Raw genomic sequence first — 22,309 nt, 5'->3', positions numbered from 1 at the left:
CTGTCTGTCTGTCTATCTGTCTAATCTGTTGGCTCATCCCCAGCATGTGGAAGTTCCCAGGCCAGAGATCAAACCCAAGCCACAGTAGTAACAACACCAGATACTTAACTGCTAGGCCACCAGGGAACTCCTGGGATTTCCTTTTTAGAGGCTAGAAAACAAAATAGATCCCTCTTCCCTGCTTTATTTCCTCATGCACTTAAATTACAGCCGAGGAATAAACTTGGTGACATTTTATGGGACTTTCTCAGTAGCAGATTGTCCCCTGGAAGTACAAATTTGAGTTTTCCATTAGCCCTGAGCTTAGAAGCTTAATGACCTGATGTCATTCAGGACCCTGTTTTTGTTTGTTTATTTTTGTCTTTTGTCCTTTGAAGGCTGCACCTGCGGGCATATGGAGGTTCCCAGGCTAGGGGTCTAATCGGAGCTTTTGCCAACGGCCTACACCACAGCCACAGCAACACCAGATCTGAGCCGAATCTGTGACCTACACCACAGCTCATGGCAATGCCAGGTCCTTAACCTGGTGAGCAAGGCCAGGGATTGAACCTGCGTCCTCATGGATGCCAGTCAGATTTGTTTCCATTGAGCCACCACGGGAACTCCAGTCATGGGCTTCTTAAAGAAAGCAAAAACAGATGATGGCAACTTTGGGTTCAGAATTTTTTGAAATAAAGGAATGCAAGAATGGTAGACACTATCAGTCAGCCTTGTAAATCACTGTTCAGAATTATCAATTCATAGAAAAACTACTACTCATCATTTCTGCCTGACTGTAGACAGAAACTCGTAAAGATGAATTTAGGGGTTTGTTTTTTGTTTTTGTTTTTTAGCTTCCCTGAGGCATATGGAGTTCCTAAGCCAGGGATCAGATCTGAGCCACAGTTGTGCCCTATGCCACAGATGTGGCAACACCACATCCTTAATCTACTGTGCCAGGCCCAGGATTAAGCTTGCATCCCAGTGTTCCAGAGATGCCACCGACCCTATTGTGCCATAGCAGGACCTCCTATAAAGATAAAATTGTTTTTTCTTGCTTGCCTGGAAGAAGTGGTTACTCACTACTGCCCTCCCCCCCTTTTTTTTTAATTTTAGTTTTTTGCTTTTTAGGGCCATATCCTTGGCATATGGAAATTTCCAGGCCAGGGATCCAGTCGGAGCTGTAGCCGCTAGCCTTCACCACAGCCACAGCCATGCAGGATCCGAGCAGCATCTGCAACCAACACCACAGCTCATGGCAGTGGTGAATCCGCAACCCACTGAGCGAGGCCAGGGATTGAACCCACATCCTCATGAATACTAGTCGGATTGGTTTCTGTGGCGCCACAACAGGAACTCCCACCACTGCCCTTTAAAAAAAATCAGTTCTTGGATTGAAAGTGACATGACATAAAGGGGACCATTTTAAGGTGACCAATTCCGTGGCATTTAGTTCATTCACAGTATTGTACAATCCCCCCTCGGTCTAGTTCTAAAACGTTTTTTGTGGGCATTTTTATAGTGATGACACTCCATAATACCTTTGACAATGACTCTGTCTCTCTTCAGCTTTTATAGATCAGATTGATTTTTTTTTTTTTTTTTTTGGTTTTTCGGGCCACACTCGCGGCCTATGGACGTTCCCAGGCTAGGGGTGGAATCGGAGGTGTAGCCACTAGCCTACAGCACAGCTCACAGCAACGCTGGGATCAAACCTGCAACGTCGTGGTTCCTAGTCGGGTTCCTTGACCACTGAGCCACGACGGGAACTCCAGATCAGATCGATTTTTGTTTCCCTCTTTCTTGGACAGAGCCCGGAAGAGCATCCCCGACACATATGCCGAGAACCTTGTGGCCAGTGGACTCATGACCCAGGAGGAGGTGTCAGAAATCAAAGCCTCCTACTACGCGAAGTTGAATGGCCATTTAGCTAACGTGGCCCACTACAGCCCGCCTGCCACGCACCTGCAGGCCCACTGGCAGGGCCTGGTTCAGCCGGAAGCGTCCATCACCACCTGGAACACAGGGGTGCCCCTTGACCTCCTGCGGTTTATCGGCAGGAAGTCTGTGGAGGTGCCAGAGGAGCTCCAGGTGCACAGTCACCTTCTGAAGATGTATGTTCAGGTGGGGAGCCTGGAATTCTCCAGGTATTGTTTGTTCTGTCATGTATAGCAAAGGAATTGGTGCTGGTCTGGTGTCGTTGGTTGGCGAATGCGTTTGGCAGCTATTTACTGTGCATCATTAGGCTCTAGGAAGAGAATCTATTGGTGTTTTGATACTAATAGTCGATAACTCAGATTTTATCTACTTCTGTTTTTCGTCCACTTATCTGTTCACTCATTCTTTTATTAATGAATGCTATGTATCTATGCTACACGAACCTTATTTTATTTTGTTTTGTTTTTGTCTTAAAGGGCCGCACCCAAGGCATATGAAGGTTCCCAGGCTAGGGGTCAAATTGGAGCTGCAGCAGCCAGCCTACACCACAGCCACAGCAAGGCAGGATCTGAGCTGCATCTGCGACCTACACCATAGCTCACAGCAATGCCAGATCCTTAACCCACTGAGCAAGGCCAGGGATCAAACCCGCATCCTCATGGTACCTAGTCGGGTTCGTTAGCCCCTGAGCCACGACAGGAACTCCTTATTATTTTAATTTTTAAGTTTTTAATCTTTTACGGCCATACCCACGGTATAGGAAATGTCCTGGGCCAGGGATTAAATCTAAGCTGCAGCTGTGGCACCACTGGATCCTTTAACCCCCTCAGCAGGGCCAGGGATTAAATTTGCACTTCTGCAGGGATCTGAGCCACTAGAGTCAGATTCTTTTTTTTTTTTTTTTAATACACTTTATTTATTTACTTAGAGATTTTTTTTTTTTTTTTGTCTTTTTGCTATTTCTTTGGGCCGCTCCTGCGGCATATGGAGGTTCCCAGGCTAGGGGTCTGATTGGAGCTGTAGCTGCCAGCCTATGCCAGAGCCACAGCAATGCAGGATCCGAGCTGCATTTGCAACCTACACCACAGCTCATGGCAACGCTGGATCATTAACCCACTGAGCAAAGGCAGGGACCGAACTCGCAACCTCATGGTTCCTAGTCGGATTCGTTAACCACTGCGCCACAACAGGAACTCCTAGAGTCAGATTCTTAACCCATTGTGCAACAGTAGGAGCTCCTGTTTTAATTTTTAATTTTTTCATTTTTTGTCTTTTAGGGCTGCACCCATGGCATATGGAGATTCCCAGCTAGGGGTCTAATTGGAGCTGTAGCTGCCAGCCTACACCACAGCCACAGCAACGCCAGATCTGAGCTGTGTCTGCCACTTACACCACAGCTCATGGCAACGCCAGATACTTAACCCACTGAGCAAGGCCACGGATTGAACCCTCAATCTCATGGTTCCTAGTTGGATTTGTTAACCACTGTACCACAACAGGAATTCCAGTTTTTTAAATTGAAGTATAGTTCATTTACAATGTTGCATTAGTTTCAGGTATACAAGAAAGTGATTCAATTATACATATTTATAATCTTTTTTTTTTCAGATTCTTTTCCTTTGTAGGTTAGTACGAAATACTGATTAGAGTTCCCTCTGCTATCCAGTAGGCCCTTGTTGGTTATCTATTATTTTATACATAGTAATGTGTGTATGTTAATCCCAAACTCCTAATTTATCTCACCCCTGCCCCCATCTTTCTTGAACTTGGATTCTGGGTTACTTTTATTTTTTTTTTTTGGCCACAGCATGTGCAAGTTCCTGGGCCAGGGGTTGAGCCCTCTCCACTGCAATGACAATACTGGATCCTTAACCTGATGTACCACCAGGGAACTCGCATGGATTATTCTTAAAACACTAACTTAATTTGTAAGTTTCTAAGTATGGAGACTATTAACACCGTCTATGTGCCCCCATCTGGCTGGAGAAATGGAATATTGCCACTACCGTTCCCCCTTCTCTCCCTCTTTTGTGCCACCTCCTCTCATCCATCCGCTGGGTTAACCACTCACCGAGATGCTGTTTGTCCTGCCTGTTTTCAGATGTCATGTAGCTGCCGTCAGACTCCCACGTTACCTCCTTTCTCTTGCATTTAATCTTCTGTTCTTGATCATTAACCATTATTGCATTACCTTTTTTGAATTGAGTGTGAAAAAGGATGATGTGAATTCCTTTTTTTTTTTTTTTTTGTCTTTTTAGGGCCCCACCCACAGCATATGGAGGTTCCCAGGCTAGGGGTCGAATTGGAGCTGCACCTGCTGCCCTATTCCACAGCCACAGCAATGCTAGATCCAAGCCCCATATGCGACCTACAGCAGATGCTTAACCCACTGAGCAAGGCCCGGGATCAAACCCGCATCCTCAGTCAGGTTCGTTAACCTCTGAGCCACGACAGGAACTCCCCAGGATGTGAATGCTTCAGTTTCCGTTTCCCTCGCCTTCAATTTCACAGTCCCGATTGGAGAAAGTGATGGACGGAACAAAGTTAGACTGGGCCACAGCTGAAGCTCTTGCCTTGGGTTCATTGCTTGCTGAAGGTAAGACACCTCTGCGTGGCTGCACAGCGGGTAGGGGATGTTTTCTCTGACATTTTAAAATATGTGACCCTTGCAGCTTTGAGTTACAACCACCTCTTATCATTTTCATTAACTAGAGAGGTTCTGAAACATGCTAACTTTTCTTACCTGATCACAGGATTTAGTCTTAGTATAAATTATGCTGACAACCTTCATCAGTGAATAGACTCTGGAAACAAAGGACTCAGTGCTGGGTGTATTGGAAGGAGAGTTTTCTCTAAAGATTGTAGGGCAGGAGTTCCCGTTGTGGCGCAGTGGTTGACGAATCCGACTAGGAACCATGAGGTTGCGGGTTCGGTCCCTGCCCTTGCTCGGTGGGTTAAGGATCCGGTGTTGCCGTGAGCTGTGGTGTAGGTTGCAGACGTGGCTCGGATCCCACGTTGCTGTGGCTCTGGCATGGGCTGGCGGCTATAGCTCCTATTCAACCCCTAGCCTAGGAACCTCCATATGCCGCGGGAGCGGCCCAAGAAATGGCAAAAAGACAAAAAAAAAAAAAAAAAAAAAGATTGTAGGGCAAATGCTGACCTGCTCTCCTTATACATCTCAGCTTGACTGTGGATTTTGGAACATGGGGCAGGTATATTTTAAAAAGGAGAATCTATTTTCCTAAGGAAAATTCTCAGGATGAGCTGGTGTATAAGAATTCAGGGAGTCCCTGTTGTGGCTCAGCAGGTTAAGAACTTAACTAGTATCCATAAGGATGTGGGTTCAATTCCTGACCCTGCTCAGTGGATTAAGGATGCGGCATTCCTGCAAGCTGCGGTGTAGGTCACAGATGCAGCTCAGATCTGGTATTGTTGCTGTGACTGGCAGCTGCAGCTCTGATTTCACCCCTGGCCTGGGAACGCCCATAGACTGTAGCTGCAGATGTAAACAGAAAAAATAAAATAAAACAAAATAATAATAATAATAAAAATTCTGAGTTACCATGCCGTATTATTCTTACTTAGGTTATTCATAGGTATCTGGATGTTTTTCCCCTCTTGCTTTCTTAAGGTTTTAATGTCCGACTGAGTGGCCAGGATGTTGGCCGTGGAACCTTCAGCCAGAGGCATGCAATGGTTGTCTGCCAGAAGACTGATGACACCTACATCCCCCTGAACCATATGGACCCTAATCAGAAGGGGTTTCTAGAGGTAGGAGCCTTTATTATCGCATATAAAACCTAGGTGCTGATGGGTTTTACAGCTACAGACTGCTTCTTTTTTTTTGGCTTTTTAGGGCCGCTGCACATGGAAGTTCCCAGGCTAGGGGTGAAGTCAGAGCTGCTGCAGCCTACACCACAGCCACAGCAATGCCAGATCTGAGTCGTGTGTGCAACCCACACCACAGGTCACAGCAACGCCGGATCCTTAACCCACTGAGTGAAGCCAGGGATCGAAGCTGCGGCCTCATGGATACTAATCAGATTCATTTCCACTGAGCCATGATGGGAACTCCTCCACAGGCTTCTTAAAGGAACCAGAAGCAGATGTCAACCACGTTGGGTTCAGTCCTTTTTTTTTTTTTTTTTGTCTTTTGTCTCTTTAGAGCCACACCCGTGGCACATGGAGGTTCCCAGGCAGGAGTCGGAGCTGTCACTGCCGGCCTACGCCAGAGCCACGGCAACGCAGGATCCAAGCCACGTCCATGGCCTACACTACAGCTCACAGTAACGCTGGATCCTTAACTCACTGAGCGAGGTCAGGAATCAAACCTGCAACCTCATGGTTCCTAGTCGGATTCGTTTCCGCTGCACCACAACGGGAAGTCTGGGTTCAGTACTTTTTGAAGTAAGGGGCCGCTGGATGGGCAGACGATGTAGGTCCATCCACTTGGATTGGAAGAAACCTACCAGCGAGGGAACTGGAGCTGTTTGACTCTGGCTCCTTATCTGCAATCATGTAAATGTCAAATGGACATTCATTGCGTCAGCCCCGAACTGACATCGTAGCCGGTGTGCTACTGAGTCCATTAAAGCAAGCTGACCATGTGGATCATAAGCCAACATTTCCTGCCTACTTTAAAAAAAAAAAAGAAAAAAGAACACCTGCTCAAGGTTCCCTTCCTCCTGAGGGTTGAGTGGCTTGATGAATGTGCCCATTGCCACGTATTTCTGTGTGCCTGTCCCTGAGTCACTGTCCTTAGAGTCAAGGGCAGGGGCTGGGTCTCCCCAACAACTAGCACAGTGCCTGGCACATGAAGTTTGTTCAACTATTTATTGAATTAATTAAGCTGCAATTAGGGGCAGTGTATCTTTTTTCCTATTCTAGTCATTTGAGAGTATCGGGTTCACTGATACTCAATATTTTAAAAAAATGCACTTGTCAAAAGCAAGATTCCAGGACAGTTTCTTAGAGGACACGCCCCTCATCTTTTCTTTTCTTTTTTTGTTTTTTCAGGGCTGCGCCCATGGCATATGGAAGTTCTAGGCTAGGGGTCCAGTGGGAGCTGGAGCTCCCAGCCTACACCACAGCCACAGCAATGCTACATCTGAACTCCATCTTCGACCTACACCACAGCTCATGGCAATGCGGGATCCTTAACCCACTGAGCAAGGCCAGGGATCGAACCCACAGCCATGATACTAGTCGGCTTCGAAACCTGCTGAGCCGCAATGGGAACTCCTGTTCTGTGACATTTTTTAAAAAGGCTTTAATGACACCATTTTACTCTCAGTTTCAAAGGTGGTTCATCCGAGAAATTAATTTTTCAAGAAAATCGTTAATGCCCACACTGCAGCCTTTTTAACGTCTTCCGCTCTTTGCTCTCGCTTTCCCCACACCCTCGGAGAGAAGCCGATCTCCCCTCTCCCAGGGGTGCGGGGACGGATGAAAGCAGAGCGGCCCTCGTGCCCTTCACCCTTGGAGAGGTCGGCACCAATGCGATGCTCTCCTGTTCCCGACTCGGGTCCCAGCCTCCCTGTCCTCTCCCTTTGCCCCAGGTTAGCAACAGCCCGCTGTCGGAAGAGGCTGTCCTGGGGTTCGAGTACGGGATGAGCATCGAAAGCCCGAAGCTGCTGCCCCTCTGGGAGGCTCAGTTTGGCGATTTCTTCAACGGCGCCCAGATCATCTTTGACACGTTCATCTCCGGAGGTTGGTGTCGGCCTGTGGGTGTGTGGCAGACGCCTGGCACCAGCCTCACGGGGGCCATCTCTGCCTATGAGACTCCTATGAGCCACAGCACTCCCACCCCCCGAGAGCTGGTCCTCTCATCCGCTGGGGCACAGCTGCCAGCAGACCGTTAAACAAGCTGCTGGCAAGAGCGCGTCAGTCCTCTGTCAGCAGGAGGCCGCGTCTCCGGGGAATGCGCTGGGCCGTGGGAATCAGTCAGTCCTTGTCTTTGCCAGCTCCTAACAGCTTTGACGTTAGGGTGTGCTCTCGGGCCGCGGTGAGTGACTCCGGCACGAGTGCCACGTAGGCAGTGGTGACATAGTGAGGATTTGTGACCAGTGTGAATGGCAGCCTTGAAAATCCACTTCCTGCAAGTGTCTGACAGTTAGGCATCTTTATTATAGCGTTGTTGTTTATTTTATTTGTTTGTTTTAGGGCTGTAGGTGAGGCTTACAGAGGTTCCCAGGCTAGGGGTCGAATCAGAGCTGCAACTGCTGGCTATGCCACAGCCACAGCAACGCCAGATCTGAGCCATGACTGTGACCTACACCAACCCAGAGTGAGGCCTGGGATCGAACCCTCATCCTCATGGAGACTAATCAGGTTCGTTTCCGCTGAACCACAACGGGGACTCCAGTGATGTTACTTTTTTGGTTTTTGTTTTGGCCGTAGGCACAGTATGTGGAAGTTCCCAGGCCAGGGACTGAACCCCCACCACTGCAGTAACCAGGGTCCCAGCAGTGGCAATGCCAGGTCCTTAACCCACTGAGCCAACAGGGAACTCTCATCTTTATTATGTTTAATCATCACTTACAAAAGCAGTACCTGCTTGCTCTAAAAAATTCTAGGTATATAAAGCACATGTCTGAGTCTTCCCAGGACCCTCTCCTGGTTTTCTGGGGGTTAGCATTCTTGAATTTTGAGGGTGCACCTCACACCCTTCCCATGGTTGCTTCTCTATGACTTTGTGATGGTGAGAAAGAAAAGAGCCTTGAAGAGACTGGACTTTGACAGGGCCAGAGGCTGTTCTGGTCGTCGCCCCCAGCCTGAGGATGGCAGCCTATGTTTTGGGTGCTGCTGCAAGGAAAGGGAGGAGCTGCCCAGAACTGTGCCCACAGTGGAGTTCCAGGGACACTGCTGTCACACAAGCCAGGACATTCCCTTTTGTGTTTGTCTCCCTCTTGCTAAAGCCCAGTGTGTGCATCCTAATGGGGCTTCAGCCAGTATAATGGATACGGCAGACCTCATTTTTACTGCACTTCGCAGATACTGCATTTTTTCTTTTCTTTTCTTTCTTTCTTTTTTTTATTTTAAACAAATTGACGGTTTCTGGCAACCCTGCATTGAACGCATCTGTCAGAGTCATTTTTCCAACATCATTTGCTCTTCCTGTCTCTGTTACATGTTGGTAATTTTCATGGTATTTGAAGCTTCTTCATAATTATTATATCTGTTTTGGTGATAGGCAATTAGTGACCTTTGATGGCACTATTGCAAAAAGATTGACTTGCTGAAGGCTCAGATAATGCTTAGCTCAGATAATGCTTATCTTTTAATTAGGATAGGTCGTTTTTTCAGACATAGTGCTTTTTGCACACTTAAGAGCGTAAACAGAAATTGTATATGCGCTGGGAAGCCAGGCAATTCTTGTGACTCACTTCATTGCGGGGGCCCGGAATGGAACCTGCAAGGTCTGAGAGGTTGGTTTGTAGTTTCCTCCCAAGGAGAAAGGGGGTGCAACGAATACAGTTTTAGGAGATCCGGCAGCAAACGAATGGGTCTCACTGCGCAGCCGCAAAAGCTGCCCTACGCGGTGGCATCCTCACGCCTGCGCCGCTTTTCTGCTTCGCAGGAGAGGCCAAGTGGCTCCTGCAGAGCGGCCTCGTCGTCCTCCTCCCGCACGGCTACGACGGGGCTGGGCCGGACCACTCGTCTTGTCGGATAGAGCGTTTCTTGCAGGTATGTCCACCGCCTTCTGGATTCCAAGACATGTTTTCCTGCTTCCTAGGTGTTTTGAAATAGAACTGCCTCCTGCAGAGATACTTAATATAAAGCTTGAGCTCTAAAATGTTATAGTGTTTGAATGAGACAGATTTAAAGCAATGTCAAGATCAGTATCCTTTGGGAACACGATACCTCGAGCACATTGTTAGTATTACAATTTTATGGCAATGAAAGCGCTTCTTATGCGGCGAAGATCAGTGGTTTCGGAACTCAGCTGATCATCAGAATCATCTCGGGGGCTTTTTATAAGCAGAGATACAGGGACCAACCCCAGGTCCAAGTAGTGATAGTATTTTTAATAAAAGGATGCATGACCATGAACTTCATTTTTTTTTTTTTGCTCCCTTTTTTTCCCCACACCTGCAGCACATGCAAGTTCCCAGGCCAGGGCTCCAGGGGTCCAGGGGTCAAATCGAAGCTGTAGCTGCTGGCCTATACCACAGCCACAACAATGCCACATCCGAGCCACCTCTGCGACATACGCCACAGTTCACGGCAACACCGGATCCCCCACCCACTAAGCGAGGCCAGGGATTGAACCCACATCCTCATGGATACTAGTCAGATTCTTTTCCACTGTGGCACAATAAGAACTCCTAGTTTTATTTATTTATTTATTTATTTATTTATTGTCTTTTGTTGGTTTTTTTAGGGTCGCACCCACGGCATATGGAGGTTCCCAGGCTAGGGGTCCTTTCGGAGCAGTAGCTGCCAACCTACACCACAGCCACAGCAACACCAGATCCGAGCCGTGTCTCTGACCTACACCACAGCTCATGGCAACACTGGGTCCTTAACCCACTGAGTGAGGCCAGGGATCCAACCCACAATCTCATGGTTCCTAGTTGGATTCGTTAACCACTGAACCACAACAGGAACTCCTTATTTTTTAAAATTTTTATTACTTTTTGTCTTTTTAGGGCCGCATCCACAGCATATGGAGGTTCCCAGGCTGGGGGTCGAATCAGAGCTACAGCTGCTGGCCTACACGACAGCCGCAGCAACTTGGGAGATCCGAGCCACGTCTGCAACCTACACCACAGCTCACAGCAACGCCAGATCCTTAACCCACTGAGCGAGGCCAGGGATCGAACCTGAAACCTCGAAGTTCCTAGTCGGATTCGTTAACCACTGAGCCAGGATGGAAACCCCTCCATGCTTTTTGAACAGGATTAGGAGCCATGCCTCAGCTTTCTGTTCCAGCCGAATCTTCTGAGATTTCATTGCTTGCCCTCAACTTTTCAACCCTGTTGGCCACTCTACTTCTTGTCTCTAAAACAAACTCTAATTGCCTTTATTTCATCAGGAGAGTGAGGTTCTGATAGTGCATCCTTCTGCCATCTGCATCCCACAGTCATTAGCATCTGTATTTTTCAAAAAGTCCCCTCCAGATGCTTCTTCCCTCAGCTGGGTTGGGAAACAAGGACGTTAAAATACAGAGACCCAGCAGATGGAGAGAGCCATCCGGCTTCTCGAGGCGAATTCCTCACAGGTCATCCGTTTGCCTTCTGGCATTTTTCTGCAGTGAAGAGACACATCATTGCTGGCGCTCACCAAGGGCCCCGGGCCCCCTGAGGACAGCCGGTGCCCTGGGACCTGAATGTGTGCCCCCTCCTTTCCCTTCCCTCCCAGATGTGTGACAGCGTGGAAGAGGGCGTGGACGGGGACACCGTGAACATGTCCGTGGTCCACCCCACCACGCCCGCCCAGTACTTCCACCTGCTCAGGAGACAGATGGTCCGAAATTTCAGGAAACCCCTCATCGTCGCCTCTCCGAAGACATTGCTCAGACTCCCTGTAAGTAGAAAAAGCTAGTTAGTCGGTCTTTCTCTTCCTGTCTTTTTTTTTTTTTTTTTTTTGCCTGCATTTTCATCTGTTTTCTGTATCTGCCTGTATCTACCTTCTGTCTAAATGATGGAAACATCGCTTTAGTCTTAGTTGGCCATGCTGCTTTCTCTCTCTCTCTCTTTTTTCTTTTTCTAGGGCTGCACCCACAGCATATGGAGGTTCCCAGGCTAGGGGTTGAATCGGAGCTGTAGCCACCCGCCTACATCACAGCCACAGCAACACCAGATCTGAGTTGTGTCTGCGACCTACACCACAGGTCACAGCAACACTGGATCCTTGACCCACTGCATCCTTATGGATGCTGGTCGGGTTCTTTACCCACTGAGCCATAACAGGAACTTCTCCTTCTTTTTGCCCATTTTTTCCATCGGGTTGTTGGCTTTTTTGCTGTTGAGTTGTATAAGTTGTTAGTGTATTTTAGAGATTAAGCTCTTGTCAGTTGCATCATTTGAAACTATTTTCTCCTTTTTTTTTTTTTTTATGGTTTCCTTTGCTGTACAAAAGCTTGATTCAGTCCCATTAGTTTATTTTTGCTTTTATTTCTGTTGCTTTGGGAGACTAACCTGAGAAAACATTTGTAAGGTGGATGTCAGAGAATGTTTTGCCTATGTTCTCTTCCAGGAGTTTGACAGTGTCTTGTCTTACGTTTAAGTCTTTAAGCCATTTTGAGTTTATTTTCGTGCATGGTGTGAGGGTGTGTTCTAGTTTCATTGATTTGCATGCAGCTGTCAGGTTTCCCAGCAATACTTGCTGAAAAGACTGCCTTTTCCCCATTTTATGTTCTTGACTCCTTTGTCAAAGATTAATTGACCATAGGTGTCTGGGTTTATTTCTGGGTTCTCTATTCTGTTCCATTGGTCTGTCTGTCTGTTTTGGTACCAGTACCACACTGTCTTGATGACTGTGGCTTTGTAATACTGCCTGAAGTCTGGGAGAGTGATGCCTCCTGCTTGGTTTTTGTTCCTCAGAATTGCTTTGGCAATTCTGGGTCTTTCGTGGTTCCATATACATTTTTGGATTGTTTGTTCTAGTTCTATGAAAAATGTTATGGGTAATTTGATAGGGATTGCATTGAATCTGTAGATTGCTTTGGGTAGTATGGCCATTTTCACAATATTAATTTTTCCCAAGTATTTATTTAAATAGAGCTCAGGGATAAAATTTCTGTTCATCATGGAAATATTCAAATATTGTATTGTTCCTATTTGTTCTGATTGATTATGTTTGGTTTATAAATTGTAGATTATAAACTGTAATTTATTTCAATCAAAAGAAATAATTGTCCTAGCTTATCTTAGCTATTCTGGCTCACAATATAAATGCTATAAAATGTTGGGGTTTTTTTAAAAACATTTTTTTTTTTTTTTTTGCCCATACCCATGACATGTGGAAGTTCCCAGGGCAGAGCTCAAACCCACACCACTGCAGTGACAACACTAGAAACCTAACCTGCTGAGCCACATTCGAAGTCCAAAATGTGGCTTCTGATTCCAAAATATTAAGGCATGTTTTTTTATTGATAATGAAGTTGAGTCATCAAAGTGAAATTTTGATTGTTAAAATTTTATGGTACCAGATGAAAGGCGATCTTATGTAATCTTGGAAAAATAAATTTATTCTAAGGTATACAGAACAAAAATTTGGGAGGAAAGATATTGTGTTTAATAAATACATGTTTGGGAGTTTCCTTTGTGGCTCAACAGTTAATGAACCCGACTAGGATCCATGAGGATGCAGGTTCGATCCCTGGCCTTGCTCAGTGGGTTAAGGATCTGGCATTGCTGTGAGCTGTGGTGTAGGTCGCAGATGTGGCTCAGATCCCGCGTTGCTGTGGCTGTGGTGTAGGCTGGTGGCTACAGCTCCGATTTGACCCCTAGGCTGGGAAGTTCCATACGCTGTGGGTGTGGCCCTAAAGAGCAAAAAATAAAAATAAAAACTAAGATAAAATAAAATACATGTTTATTTATAGTCCCAGGAGAGAATTTTGATGATAGCTCTTGGTAAAGATCCTGGTAAGAAAAGTATCTTCAGCTGCTCCTTTCCCTTGGTTGATAGACGTGTGGCTTTTTCTCCCCCTCCTTAGGCAGCTGTGTCAACTCTTCAAGAAATGGCCCCAGGAACAACATTCAAACCGGTCATCGGTGATTCATCTGTGGATCCCCAAAAGTAATCTGATGTGGAGCTCCGTTTTCATACTGGGCAGAAGATTTGTAATTCGTGGGAAAACCAGTTCATGTTAAGGAACCCAAGTGACCAAATCTTCTCTGTCTTGAGACAAGTCCTTTAGTCTGTGGGGCAGGAGTTAGAATACCCAATGGAAGAGTGGATTTTGAGACATATGTTGCTAAAGAAGGTTGGCTGGGGCTCAACCCAGCTACAGCGCCCCCACTGCTTTAGCATTCAAATCTCCGTGGTCCCCTCTTTCTTCTGGTACAAGTCTTAACTTTAAGATATTTGTCCCCCCCCCCACTGTCCCTTTTCTGTCTAACAGGGTGAAGAGTCTAGTGTTCTGCTCTGGCAAACATTTCTATGCTCTGCTAAAGCAAAGAGACTCGCTGGAGGCCAAGAGGCATGACTTTGCCATCATCCGAATAGAAGAACTCTGTCCCTTCCCATTAGAGTCGCTGCAGCAGGAGATGAGCAGATACAAACAAGTTAGAGGTAAAGGGTCCTTCTCGTTAGGCTCTTTGGCTTTAGATTTCCTGAGACCTGTTTGCATGATCTCAGATGAAACGACGGTATGGAGCAGTGCGAGTGACTAGACAGCTGAATCTCATCGAATCTGGAGATACAAAAGTAATACAACTAGGAGTTCTCGCTGTGGTGCAGTGGGATCAGTGGTGTCTCGGAAGCCCTGGGACACAGGTTCGCTCCCTGGCCTGGCACAGTGGGTTCAGGATCCAGTGTTGCCGTAGCTGCAGTGTAAGTTGCAGTTATGGCCCGGATCTTATTCCTGGCCCAGGAACTCCATATGCTGTGGGGCGGCCAAAAAAATTTTTTTTTTTTTTTTGGTCTTTTTGGCATTTCTTGGGCCGCTCCCGCGGCATATGGAGGTTCCCAGGCTAGGGGTCTAATCGGAGCTGTAGCCACCAGCCTACGCCAGAGCCACAGCAACGCAGGATCCGAGCCGCGTCTGCAACCTACACCACAGCTCACGGCAACGCCGGATCGTTAACCCACTGAGCAAGGGCAGGGACCGAACCCGCAACCTCATGGTTCCTAGTCGGATTCGTTAACCACTGCACCACGACAGGATCTCCCAAAAAAATAAAAAAAAAAAAAAAAAAAGAGAGAGAGAGAGAAAAGACTACGGCAAGAGTCAATGTTTCTGGGCCTCTTTTGGTATCCCATTCAGTCTCTCCTGCTCTCATATACGACATCTGATTTCTTGAATTTGGAGGGAATCAATGCTATCCTATCATTTATGATAAATCTGGTATAATTTAGCATAATAAATCTTAAAAGATAGGCCTTTTCAACAAGTGGGGCTAGAATAATTGGGTGTTTGTATGCACTTTATGCAGAAATTAACTCAAAGTGGATCATAGACCTAAGTATAAAACTATAAAACTTCTAGAAGGAAATGGATGAAAATCTTTGTGACCTTGGCTTAGGCAAAAAGTCCTTAGACATCACACCTAAAGCACATTCCAGCAGAGAAAAACGATTTTACAAAGTGAAAAACTTTCTCTGAAAGGCACTGCAAAGAATAAAAGAAAGACAAGCCACGAACTGGGAGAAGATGGTTTAAATACATGTCGGAGTCCAGCTCCAACAACCAGGTCCAGCAGCCAGGGCGTATACGCCCCGAAAGGAGATGAACGGTGTCGGCGTTTGTAACAGAGACAGTCTCTTGGTCCCTTTTTTCAGTGCGCTGGACTGCTCAAATTTTATTGGCATAAGTGGTTGATCATATAGACAGGTTTTCACTACAGATTACATCATAGTGTTAAAAGTACATTGGTTAACTAGTAGGCTTTGATTTTGATCACATGGTACAGTAGCACTACGTCATGGTCTAAAATCTTCAGTTTAACTAAGTTTAGTGAGTACAATTCAAGGACAGACAGGCACAGCATATCATGTGTGAAAGGGGAGACCCAGCACAAACCATCTCATGGCCAGCCAGTTCCCCCAAGCTGAAGAAGTGACAGACACACAAAATCTTGTCTTCAGACTAGTGTCTATCTTCAAAGTGTCCTTGGCAGGGAGATAGTGTGAGAAAATACACATCAACGTAGCCAGCTATCACTAAAAGCTTCTAAAATCAAGGACAAAACTCACAGCTAGGTTTCTTTTGTTCATGAATAATATATGTCTAACTTCTCTAGACCTCATTAAAATCCTAACTCTAAAGTTTACTGTGTAACTAGTTAGTAGATAAACACTATGTTTTAATTGAGTTGGATTCGAATAGGGGAAAGTCCTTTAGAATGAAATTCTTATTATATTATTGTTGTAATTTTGTTAAATCACAAATCACTACAGGAAAATAAGAATGGGAAATAAGAATAATAAGTCAATAATCAGGAAAGACACGAAAACTGAATAACAAATAAAACAACAGGAAAGACTAGGTCCCCTGAGAAGCAATCCATGTTCTCTGGTGCAAACATGGAAATTGTTTTCCCAGGAAAGCCCCAGTTCTTCCTCATCAACATCGAGAGCCGTGTAGCCTGAGGGCTGCCCTGGGATTGCACCATACAGGCGGGTTTCAGCCTTCCCTTGGTTTTTTACTGTACAGACAGGCTTCTATCCTGACCAGAAGCCCACCTTCGGCTTGCACCGTTCAGGTGAGCTTCCTTCCTTGGTTAGGAACCTGCCTTCGGGTTTTTCTGCTGTCAGGCAAGGTCCCTTCCTCGAGTCCCTGCATTTTTTTGGCTCCCCGCAAATACACATCTCACAAAGGACGATACAGAATGTTTAAAGAGCGCTGAAAACTTGAATGGTGAGAAAACATATAGTCCAGTTTTTCAAAAGGTACAAAAGAATTGAACAGGGATTTACCAAACACCCAGAGGCAAATAACCATATGAAAAAGCCCCTCAATATAACTAGAGATAGAGAAATGCAAACTAAGCCAGATTGAGATATGGAAACATACCTACTAGAATGGCTAAAATGAACACAAAACAATATCAAGGACTGATAAGGATGCTGAGCAGCTGGACCCTTATTCACTGCTGGTGAGGATGCAAGCTGGTACAGCTACTCTAGAAAACAGTGTCAGTTTTTTGTTTTTTGTTTTCTTTTTACAGCCGCACCAGCGGCATATGAAAGTTCCCAGCCTAGAGGTGGAATCCGAGCTGTAGCTGCCGGCCTACACCACAGCAACACCGGATCCGAGCTGTATCTGCCACCTGTGCTGCAGTTTAAGGCAACGCTGGATTCTTAACCCACTGAGTGAGGCTAGGGATCAAAACTGCATCCTCACAGAGACAACGCTGGGTCCTTAACTTGCTGAGCCACAACAGGAACGCCTAGTTTGTCAGTTTTTCATGCAGTCACACACAGAGTTACCACTCAGCCGTCTAACTCCTAGGTATTTACTCGAGAGAAAAGAAAAATCCAAGTGCGAATGTTGATAGCCGCTCTGTTCATAATTGCCCCAAACTGGAAACAACCAGAACGTCCTTCAGCTGGAGAATGAAGACACGTTCTAATTGTGTGTGCTACAGCATCACACTTCTCAACAATAAAAGTGTGCACCATTGCTCTCGCACTGTCACTGATGGATTTTGCTGATTCCCGGAAGTCAGACCCAAAAGCCTACATGCTGTGAGATTCCGTTTATCCGATGTTCTGGAAAACAGGAAAACGTGGGGATAGAGGAGGGGATCAGAGGTTGCCAGAGGGTGGGGGTGAGAGGAAGAGTTGAGTACAGAAGGGACAAGGTGAGACAATTGTTCTGTATTGTGATTGTGCTGATGGGTAGATGACAACGTATTTCCCTTTTTTTCAGGTGTAGAACTTTTTTTTTTGTCTTTTTGTCTTTTGTCTTTTGTTGTTGTTGTTGTTGTTGCTATTTCTTGGGCCGCTCCCGCCCAAAAAAAATTTTTTTTTGGTCTTTTTTTTTTTTGCCATTTCTTGGGCTGCTCCCATGGCATATGGGAGGTTCCCAGGCTAGGGGTCCAATCAGAGCTGTAGCCACCGGCCTATGCCAGAGCCACAGCAACGCAGGATCCGAGCCGCGTCTGCAACTTACACCACAGCTCACGGCAACGCCGGATTGTTAACCCACTGAGCAAGGGCAGGGACCGAACCCGCAACCTCATGGTTCCTAGTCGGATTCGTTAACCACTGCGCCACAACGGGAACTCCAGAACTTTTTTTTTTTTTTAATTGAAGTTGTAGTTGAATGACAGTGTTGTGTTCATTTATGCTGTACAGCAAACTGATTCAGTTATACACACATAATACTTTTTTAAAAAATTATTTTCCGTTATAGTTTTTCATTGGGCATTGAATATAGTTCTCTGTGCTATAGCATAGGACCTTGTTGTTTTGCATTTCTTAAAAAAAAAAAGACAACCCTATGCCATATTGGAAAGAGAGATATTTACTTGAGGATATATATATATATGTATAGGTATGTGTGTGTGTGTATGTGTATATGTATACACACGTGTAGATATAAAATATATATAGCATATGATGTGTATGTGTGTACACACATGTGTAGTGTGTATGTGTAGTATATTGTACATAGGTACTGAGATGAACTTTTTTCTTTTGCAGATTTTATTTGGAGTCAGGAGGAGCCTCAGAACATGGGTCCTTGGTTTTTTGTTTCTCCAAGATTTGAAAAGCAGCTGGCCTGCAAGGTGATAGCTCTTTCTCTCTTGCAGTGTTTTGTGTCTGTGTCTCATTTCTCCTGGAGCGCCAAAAAATAGGTTTATCTCCTGTTATCAGTCCAAAGCTTCTTAAAAAAAAACCTAAAATCTAAAACCTGGTTTTAGGTTCCTCTTTCAGAATAACAGGTTGAGTGCTGGAGTTCCCATTGTGGCTCAGAGGTAACAAACTCAACTAGTATTCATGAGGATGTGGGTTCAATCCCTGGCCTCGCTCAGTGGGTTAAGGATCTAGCCTTGCCGTGAGCTGTAGTGTAGGTCACAGAGGCAGCTCGGATCTGGATCTGGCATTGCTGTGGCTGTGACGTAGCCCAGTGGCTACAGCTCCTATTAGACCCCTGTTTCCATACACCCTAAAAAGACAAACCAACCAACCAAACAAAAAAACCATGCTGCGTGTTTAGCAAGCTGTATGTGTGTCCCTACTAGCATCATGTGAAAGAACACTGACCGTCATGAAGCCCTACCCGTGGGCTCCCTTTCCCGGGAGCCTACTGAGCATTCTTGGCCAAAGGTCAGCGTCCAGTCCCCTGGGAGGAAAGCACTGAGCAGGCTTGTCTTACAGAAACACCTATGCCAGGCCCACCTACAAAGCCGGTAGACATCAAAGGCCAAGTTCTTGGTTATGCTTTAAGAAGAGAAAAACAGTGAGAACAGGAGTTCCCGTCGTGGCGCAGTGTTTAACGAATCCGACTAGGAACCATGAGGTTGGAGGTTTGATCGCTGGCCTCGCTCAGTGGGTTGAGGATTCGGCATTGCCGTGAGCTGTGGTGTAGGTCGCAGAGGCAGCTTGGATCTCGTGTTGCTGTGGCTGTGGTGTAGGCTGATGGCTACAGCTCTTGTTAGACCCCTAGCCTGGGAATCTCCATATGTCGTGGGAGCGGACCTAGAAAAGGCACAAAGACAAAAAAAAAAAAAAAAAAACCCCAAAAACAGCAGTGAGAACAATAATTGTGCTTCTGTTATCTTTCAATTCTGCTTTGATTAGAACTCATGTGCTACCAGTCATTTTCACCTGTAAATTGATCTAATTTAAGAAACCCTGTAGTCAAACCAATTTCCATTAGCTTAAGGACAAATTGGAGAATATGTCTCACCTTATCGTGCCTAGAATTTAGTTGTGTTGTTGTTTGGGTTTTTTTTGTCTTTTTTTTTAGGACCACCCCACGGCATGTGGAGGTTCCCAGACTAGGGGTCCAGTCAGAGCTACAGCTACCAGCCTACACCACAGCAACAGTAACGCCAGATCCTTAATCCACTGAGCGAGGCCAGGGATCAAACCTGCAACCTCATGGTTCCTAGTCGGATTCGTTACCGCTGAGCCACGATGGGAACTCCTGCAATTTAGTTTTTAATTGTGACGTATATCTCCCTGCAGTCTATTTTGTGTGATTCATTATTTCCCCAAAAGGTAACTTAAGGTTAAACAACTTCAGGGAACTACACGCACCTCCTTTGCTGAGCCGAGCAGAGTGCTGATCTAGTCAAAACACTTTATTCCTTTTCAGCTTCGACTTGTGAGCCGACCTGCGCTGCCGGTCCCCGCGGTGGGCATCGGCACCGTGCACCTCCAGCAGCAGGAAGAAGTCCTCGCCAAGACCTTCACCTGACCATGTGCTTTGAAGAGGTGCCACTTCCTTGGAAGAAAACTGGCATAAAAAGGGAGGCTGCTCCCCCCAATCTCTCCTCCATCCGTTGAGTACCACGGAAAGATGCCATTTTTCTAAGATGCTGGGATTGATGAGCAAAAGCTTTAATCCAGAATACACACAACAGCCAAATGAGCTGTTCGTCAAGACACGAATCCCACAAGTAACTTGCATCCTCCAACATACAGGAGTGTTTTCCTTTCCTAAGATCTGAGCCAGTTGTGGAGCAGGGTCCTTTGCCAGACTGTTTCAGATGCTCCTCTTTCTCATTAACTGAATGTACCCAGGAAAAGTTCTTGAGCCTGAATTCATAGCTGCCTATGGATTACTTCAATGTTACCTCTCGATCTTTTTTTTTTCTTCACATTTTTAGGGGAGTTCCCATTGTGGTTCAGCAGGTTAAGAACCCGACGAATATCCATGAGGATGCAGGTTCGATCCCTGGCCTCACTCAGTGGGTTAAGGATCTGTCTTTGCCGCAAGCTGAAGTGTAGGTCGCAGATTCGGCTTGGATCTCTGTTGCCATGGCTATGGCGTCGGCCTCAGCTGCAGCTCCGATTGACCCCTGGCCTAGAAATTTCCATATACCAGAAGTACCATTAAAAAAAAATTTTTTTTTTCTTGGGAGTTCCCATCGTGTCGCAGTGGTTAATGAATCCTACTAGGAACCATGAGGTTGCAGGTTCAATCCCTGGCTTTGCTCAGAGGGTTAAGGATCTGGCGTTGCTGTGAGCTGTGGTGTAGGTTGCAAATGCGGCTCGGATCCCGCGTTGCTGTGGCTCTGACGTAGGCTGGCAGCTACAGCTCCGATTGGACCCCTAGCCTGGGAAACTCCCATGTCACGGAAGCAGCCCAAGAAATGGAAAAAAAAAAAATTTTTTTTTCTTTTAAAATTTTCTTAATCTTTTTTCCCCATCCCAATGTTCTTGTTTTTTTGTTTTTTCGACCCACCCGTGGAATCAAAATCTGAGCCACAGCTACAGCAATGCTGGATCCCCAGCCCACCTCACTGGGCAGGGATTGAATCTTCACTGCCACAGACGCAGTACAGGATCTTTAACCCACTGTGCCTCCTCTCAATTTTCTTGATGCACGTCGTTTCACTAATTTTTTCCTTCTTTTGTCAAAGTCCTTGACTACCTACATTTTCATTTTATGTCATCATTGGTGCTGCTTTCCAGCCACTGTGAGGAATTTTGGACAAACACTGTAGTAAAACTGCATTATTCCTGATTTGAATTCTTCAAGATCACTGTTTTACCCATTATCCTGAAATATAGGTCCTGTTAAATACAGATCTCTGGGTGTTTGATCCTTTAGCACAGTATTATTATTTTTTGGCCTGGGATGCAACATGCAGCAGTTCTGCAGTCAAGGATCGAACCTGTGCCACAGCAGTGACCTGAGCCAAAGACGATGCTGGATCTTTAACATCTAGGCCACCAGGGAACTCCTAGCACAGTATTAAGTCTAGGAGTGAAATCGATTTGTGGCCTACTTTGCCATGGTATCTTTTTTTCCCCTAAATTGTTCTTAATATTTTTAATATCAAGCCTCTGGGGGTCTGATATGAGGATGTCAGCCTCTGGTTCACACGTCTTGCCTTAAAGTCCCTGCTGTCATGTGATGTTCACTTGTGGTACTTAAGGGTCACTTTAACTTTGATAGTGGGAACTTCCCAACATCAGGTGCTTTGGGGATTTCTAGAGATCACCCCCGCCCTCTTATTCTGAAATTAAGCTGAGTACTGGAGATATAACTAAACATCAACCAGCTGTAGCTTTACGTCGCTTGGTGCTGCAGAGACTACCATGTACCATTTTTGTGCCAGGACATTATTTTTCTCAGAAATGAGCAAGGTGCCAGGATCCTGGAACACCCTCTCCAGGTTTACTGACACCTGTTAATGTCTTTCAGTATCAATGTGTAGATTGTTCTGGCCACAGCAGAAGATTCATGATTCATACCTTAATTGTGTACATTAGTGTATTGATTAATTACAAAGGTCAATTTAATAAGAATGGTTAACAACATTGTATGTTGAACTAGGAAAAAAATAAAAATACAGTGTCATTGTTTTTCAGAATTCTTGGTTTCTTGAATTAAAAAAATTTCAAAAGTCTAAGCACAAAATGAGATGGAAAACCAGATTTTCTTTTTCTTTTTTTTTTGCTTTTTAGGGCCGCACCCATAGCATATAGAGGTTCCCAGGCTAGGGGTCTAATCGGAACTACAGCTGCTGGCCTACACCACAGCCACAGCAATGCCAGATCCAAGCTGTGTCTGTAACCTACACCACAGCTCATGGCAACA

The 22,309-nt window shown here is 45.7% G+C and overlaps 1 protein-coding gene across 7 annotated transcripts in view; it reads left to right on the top strand.

Moving 5' to 3' along the window:
• DHTKD1 (dehydrogenase E1 and transketolase domain containing 1) overlaps positions 1-22,082 on the top strand; it is a 55,612-nt gene extending 33,530 nt beyond the window's left edge. Inside the window, exons 8-17 of one of the 7 annotated variants that reach the window (XM_021064992.2) lie at positions 1,791-2,103; positions 4,429-4,513; positions 5,549-5,688; positions 7,476-7,626; positions 9,497-9,603; positions 11,281-11,445; positions 13,580-13,662; positions 13,988-14,157; positions 18,235-18,320; positions 19,856-22,082. In XM_021064992.2, the coding sequence (XP_020920651.2) occupies positions 1,791-2,103; positions 4,429-4,513; positions 5,549-5,688; positions 7,476-7,626; positions 9,497-9,603; positions 11,281-11,445; positions 13,580-13,662; positions 13,988-14,157; positions 18,235-18,320; positions 19,856-19,957 (1,402 nt within the window). In that variant the 3' untranslated portion in view covers positions 19,958-22,082. Of the gene's footprint in view, positions 1-1,790; positions 2,474-3,274; positions 4,182-4,428; positions 4,514-5,548; positions 5,689-5,798; positions 6,576-7,475; positions 7,627-9,496; positions 10,175-10,458; positions 11,446-13,579; positions 13,663-13,987; positions 14,158-18,234; positions 18,321-19,855 lie in introns of those variants that run through there. The other 6 variants (XR_014818107.1, XM_021064993.2, XR_014818108.1 and 3 more) reach the window with 6 other exon arrangements.
• Positions 22,083-22,309: the final 227 nt, after the last annotated feature.

Source organism: Sus scrofa, chromosome 10 (assembly GCF_054392235.1).
Source record: "Sus scrofa isolate SSC_HxYL_T2T_F1_AM1 chromosome 10, Sscrofa_HxYL_maternal_Yorkshire_Landrace_v2.0, whole genome shotgun sequence".
Classification (NCBI taxonomy): domain Eukaryota; kingdom Metazoa; phylum Chordata; class Mammalia; order Artiodactyla; family Suidae; genus Sus; species Sus scrofa.
This window is presented reverse-complemented; position numbering and strand designations above follow the sequence as displayed.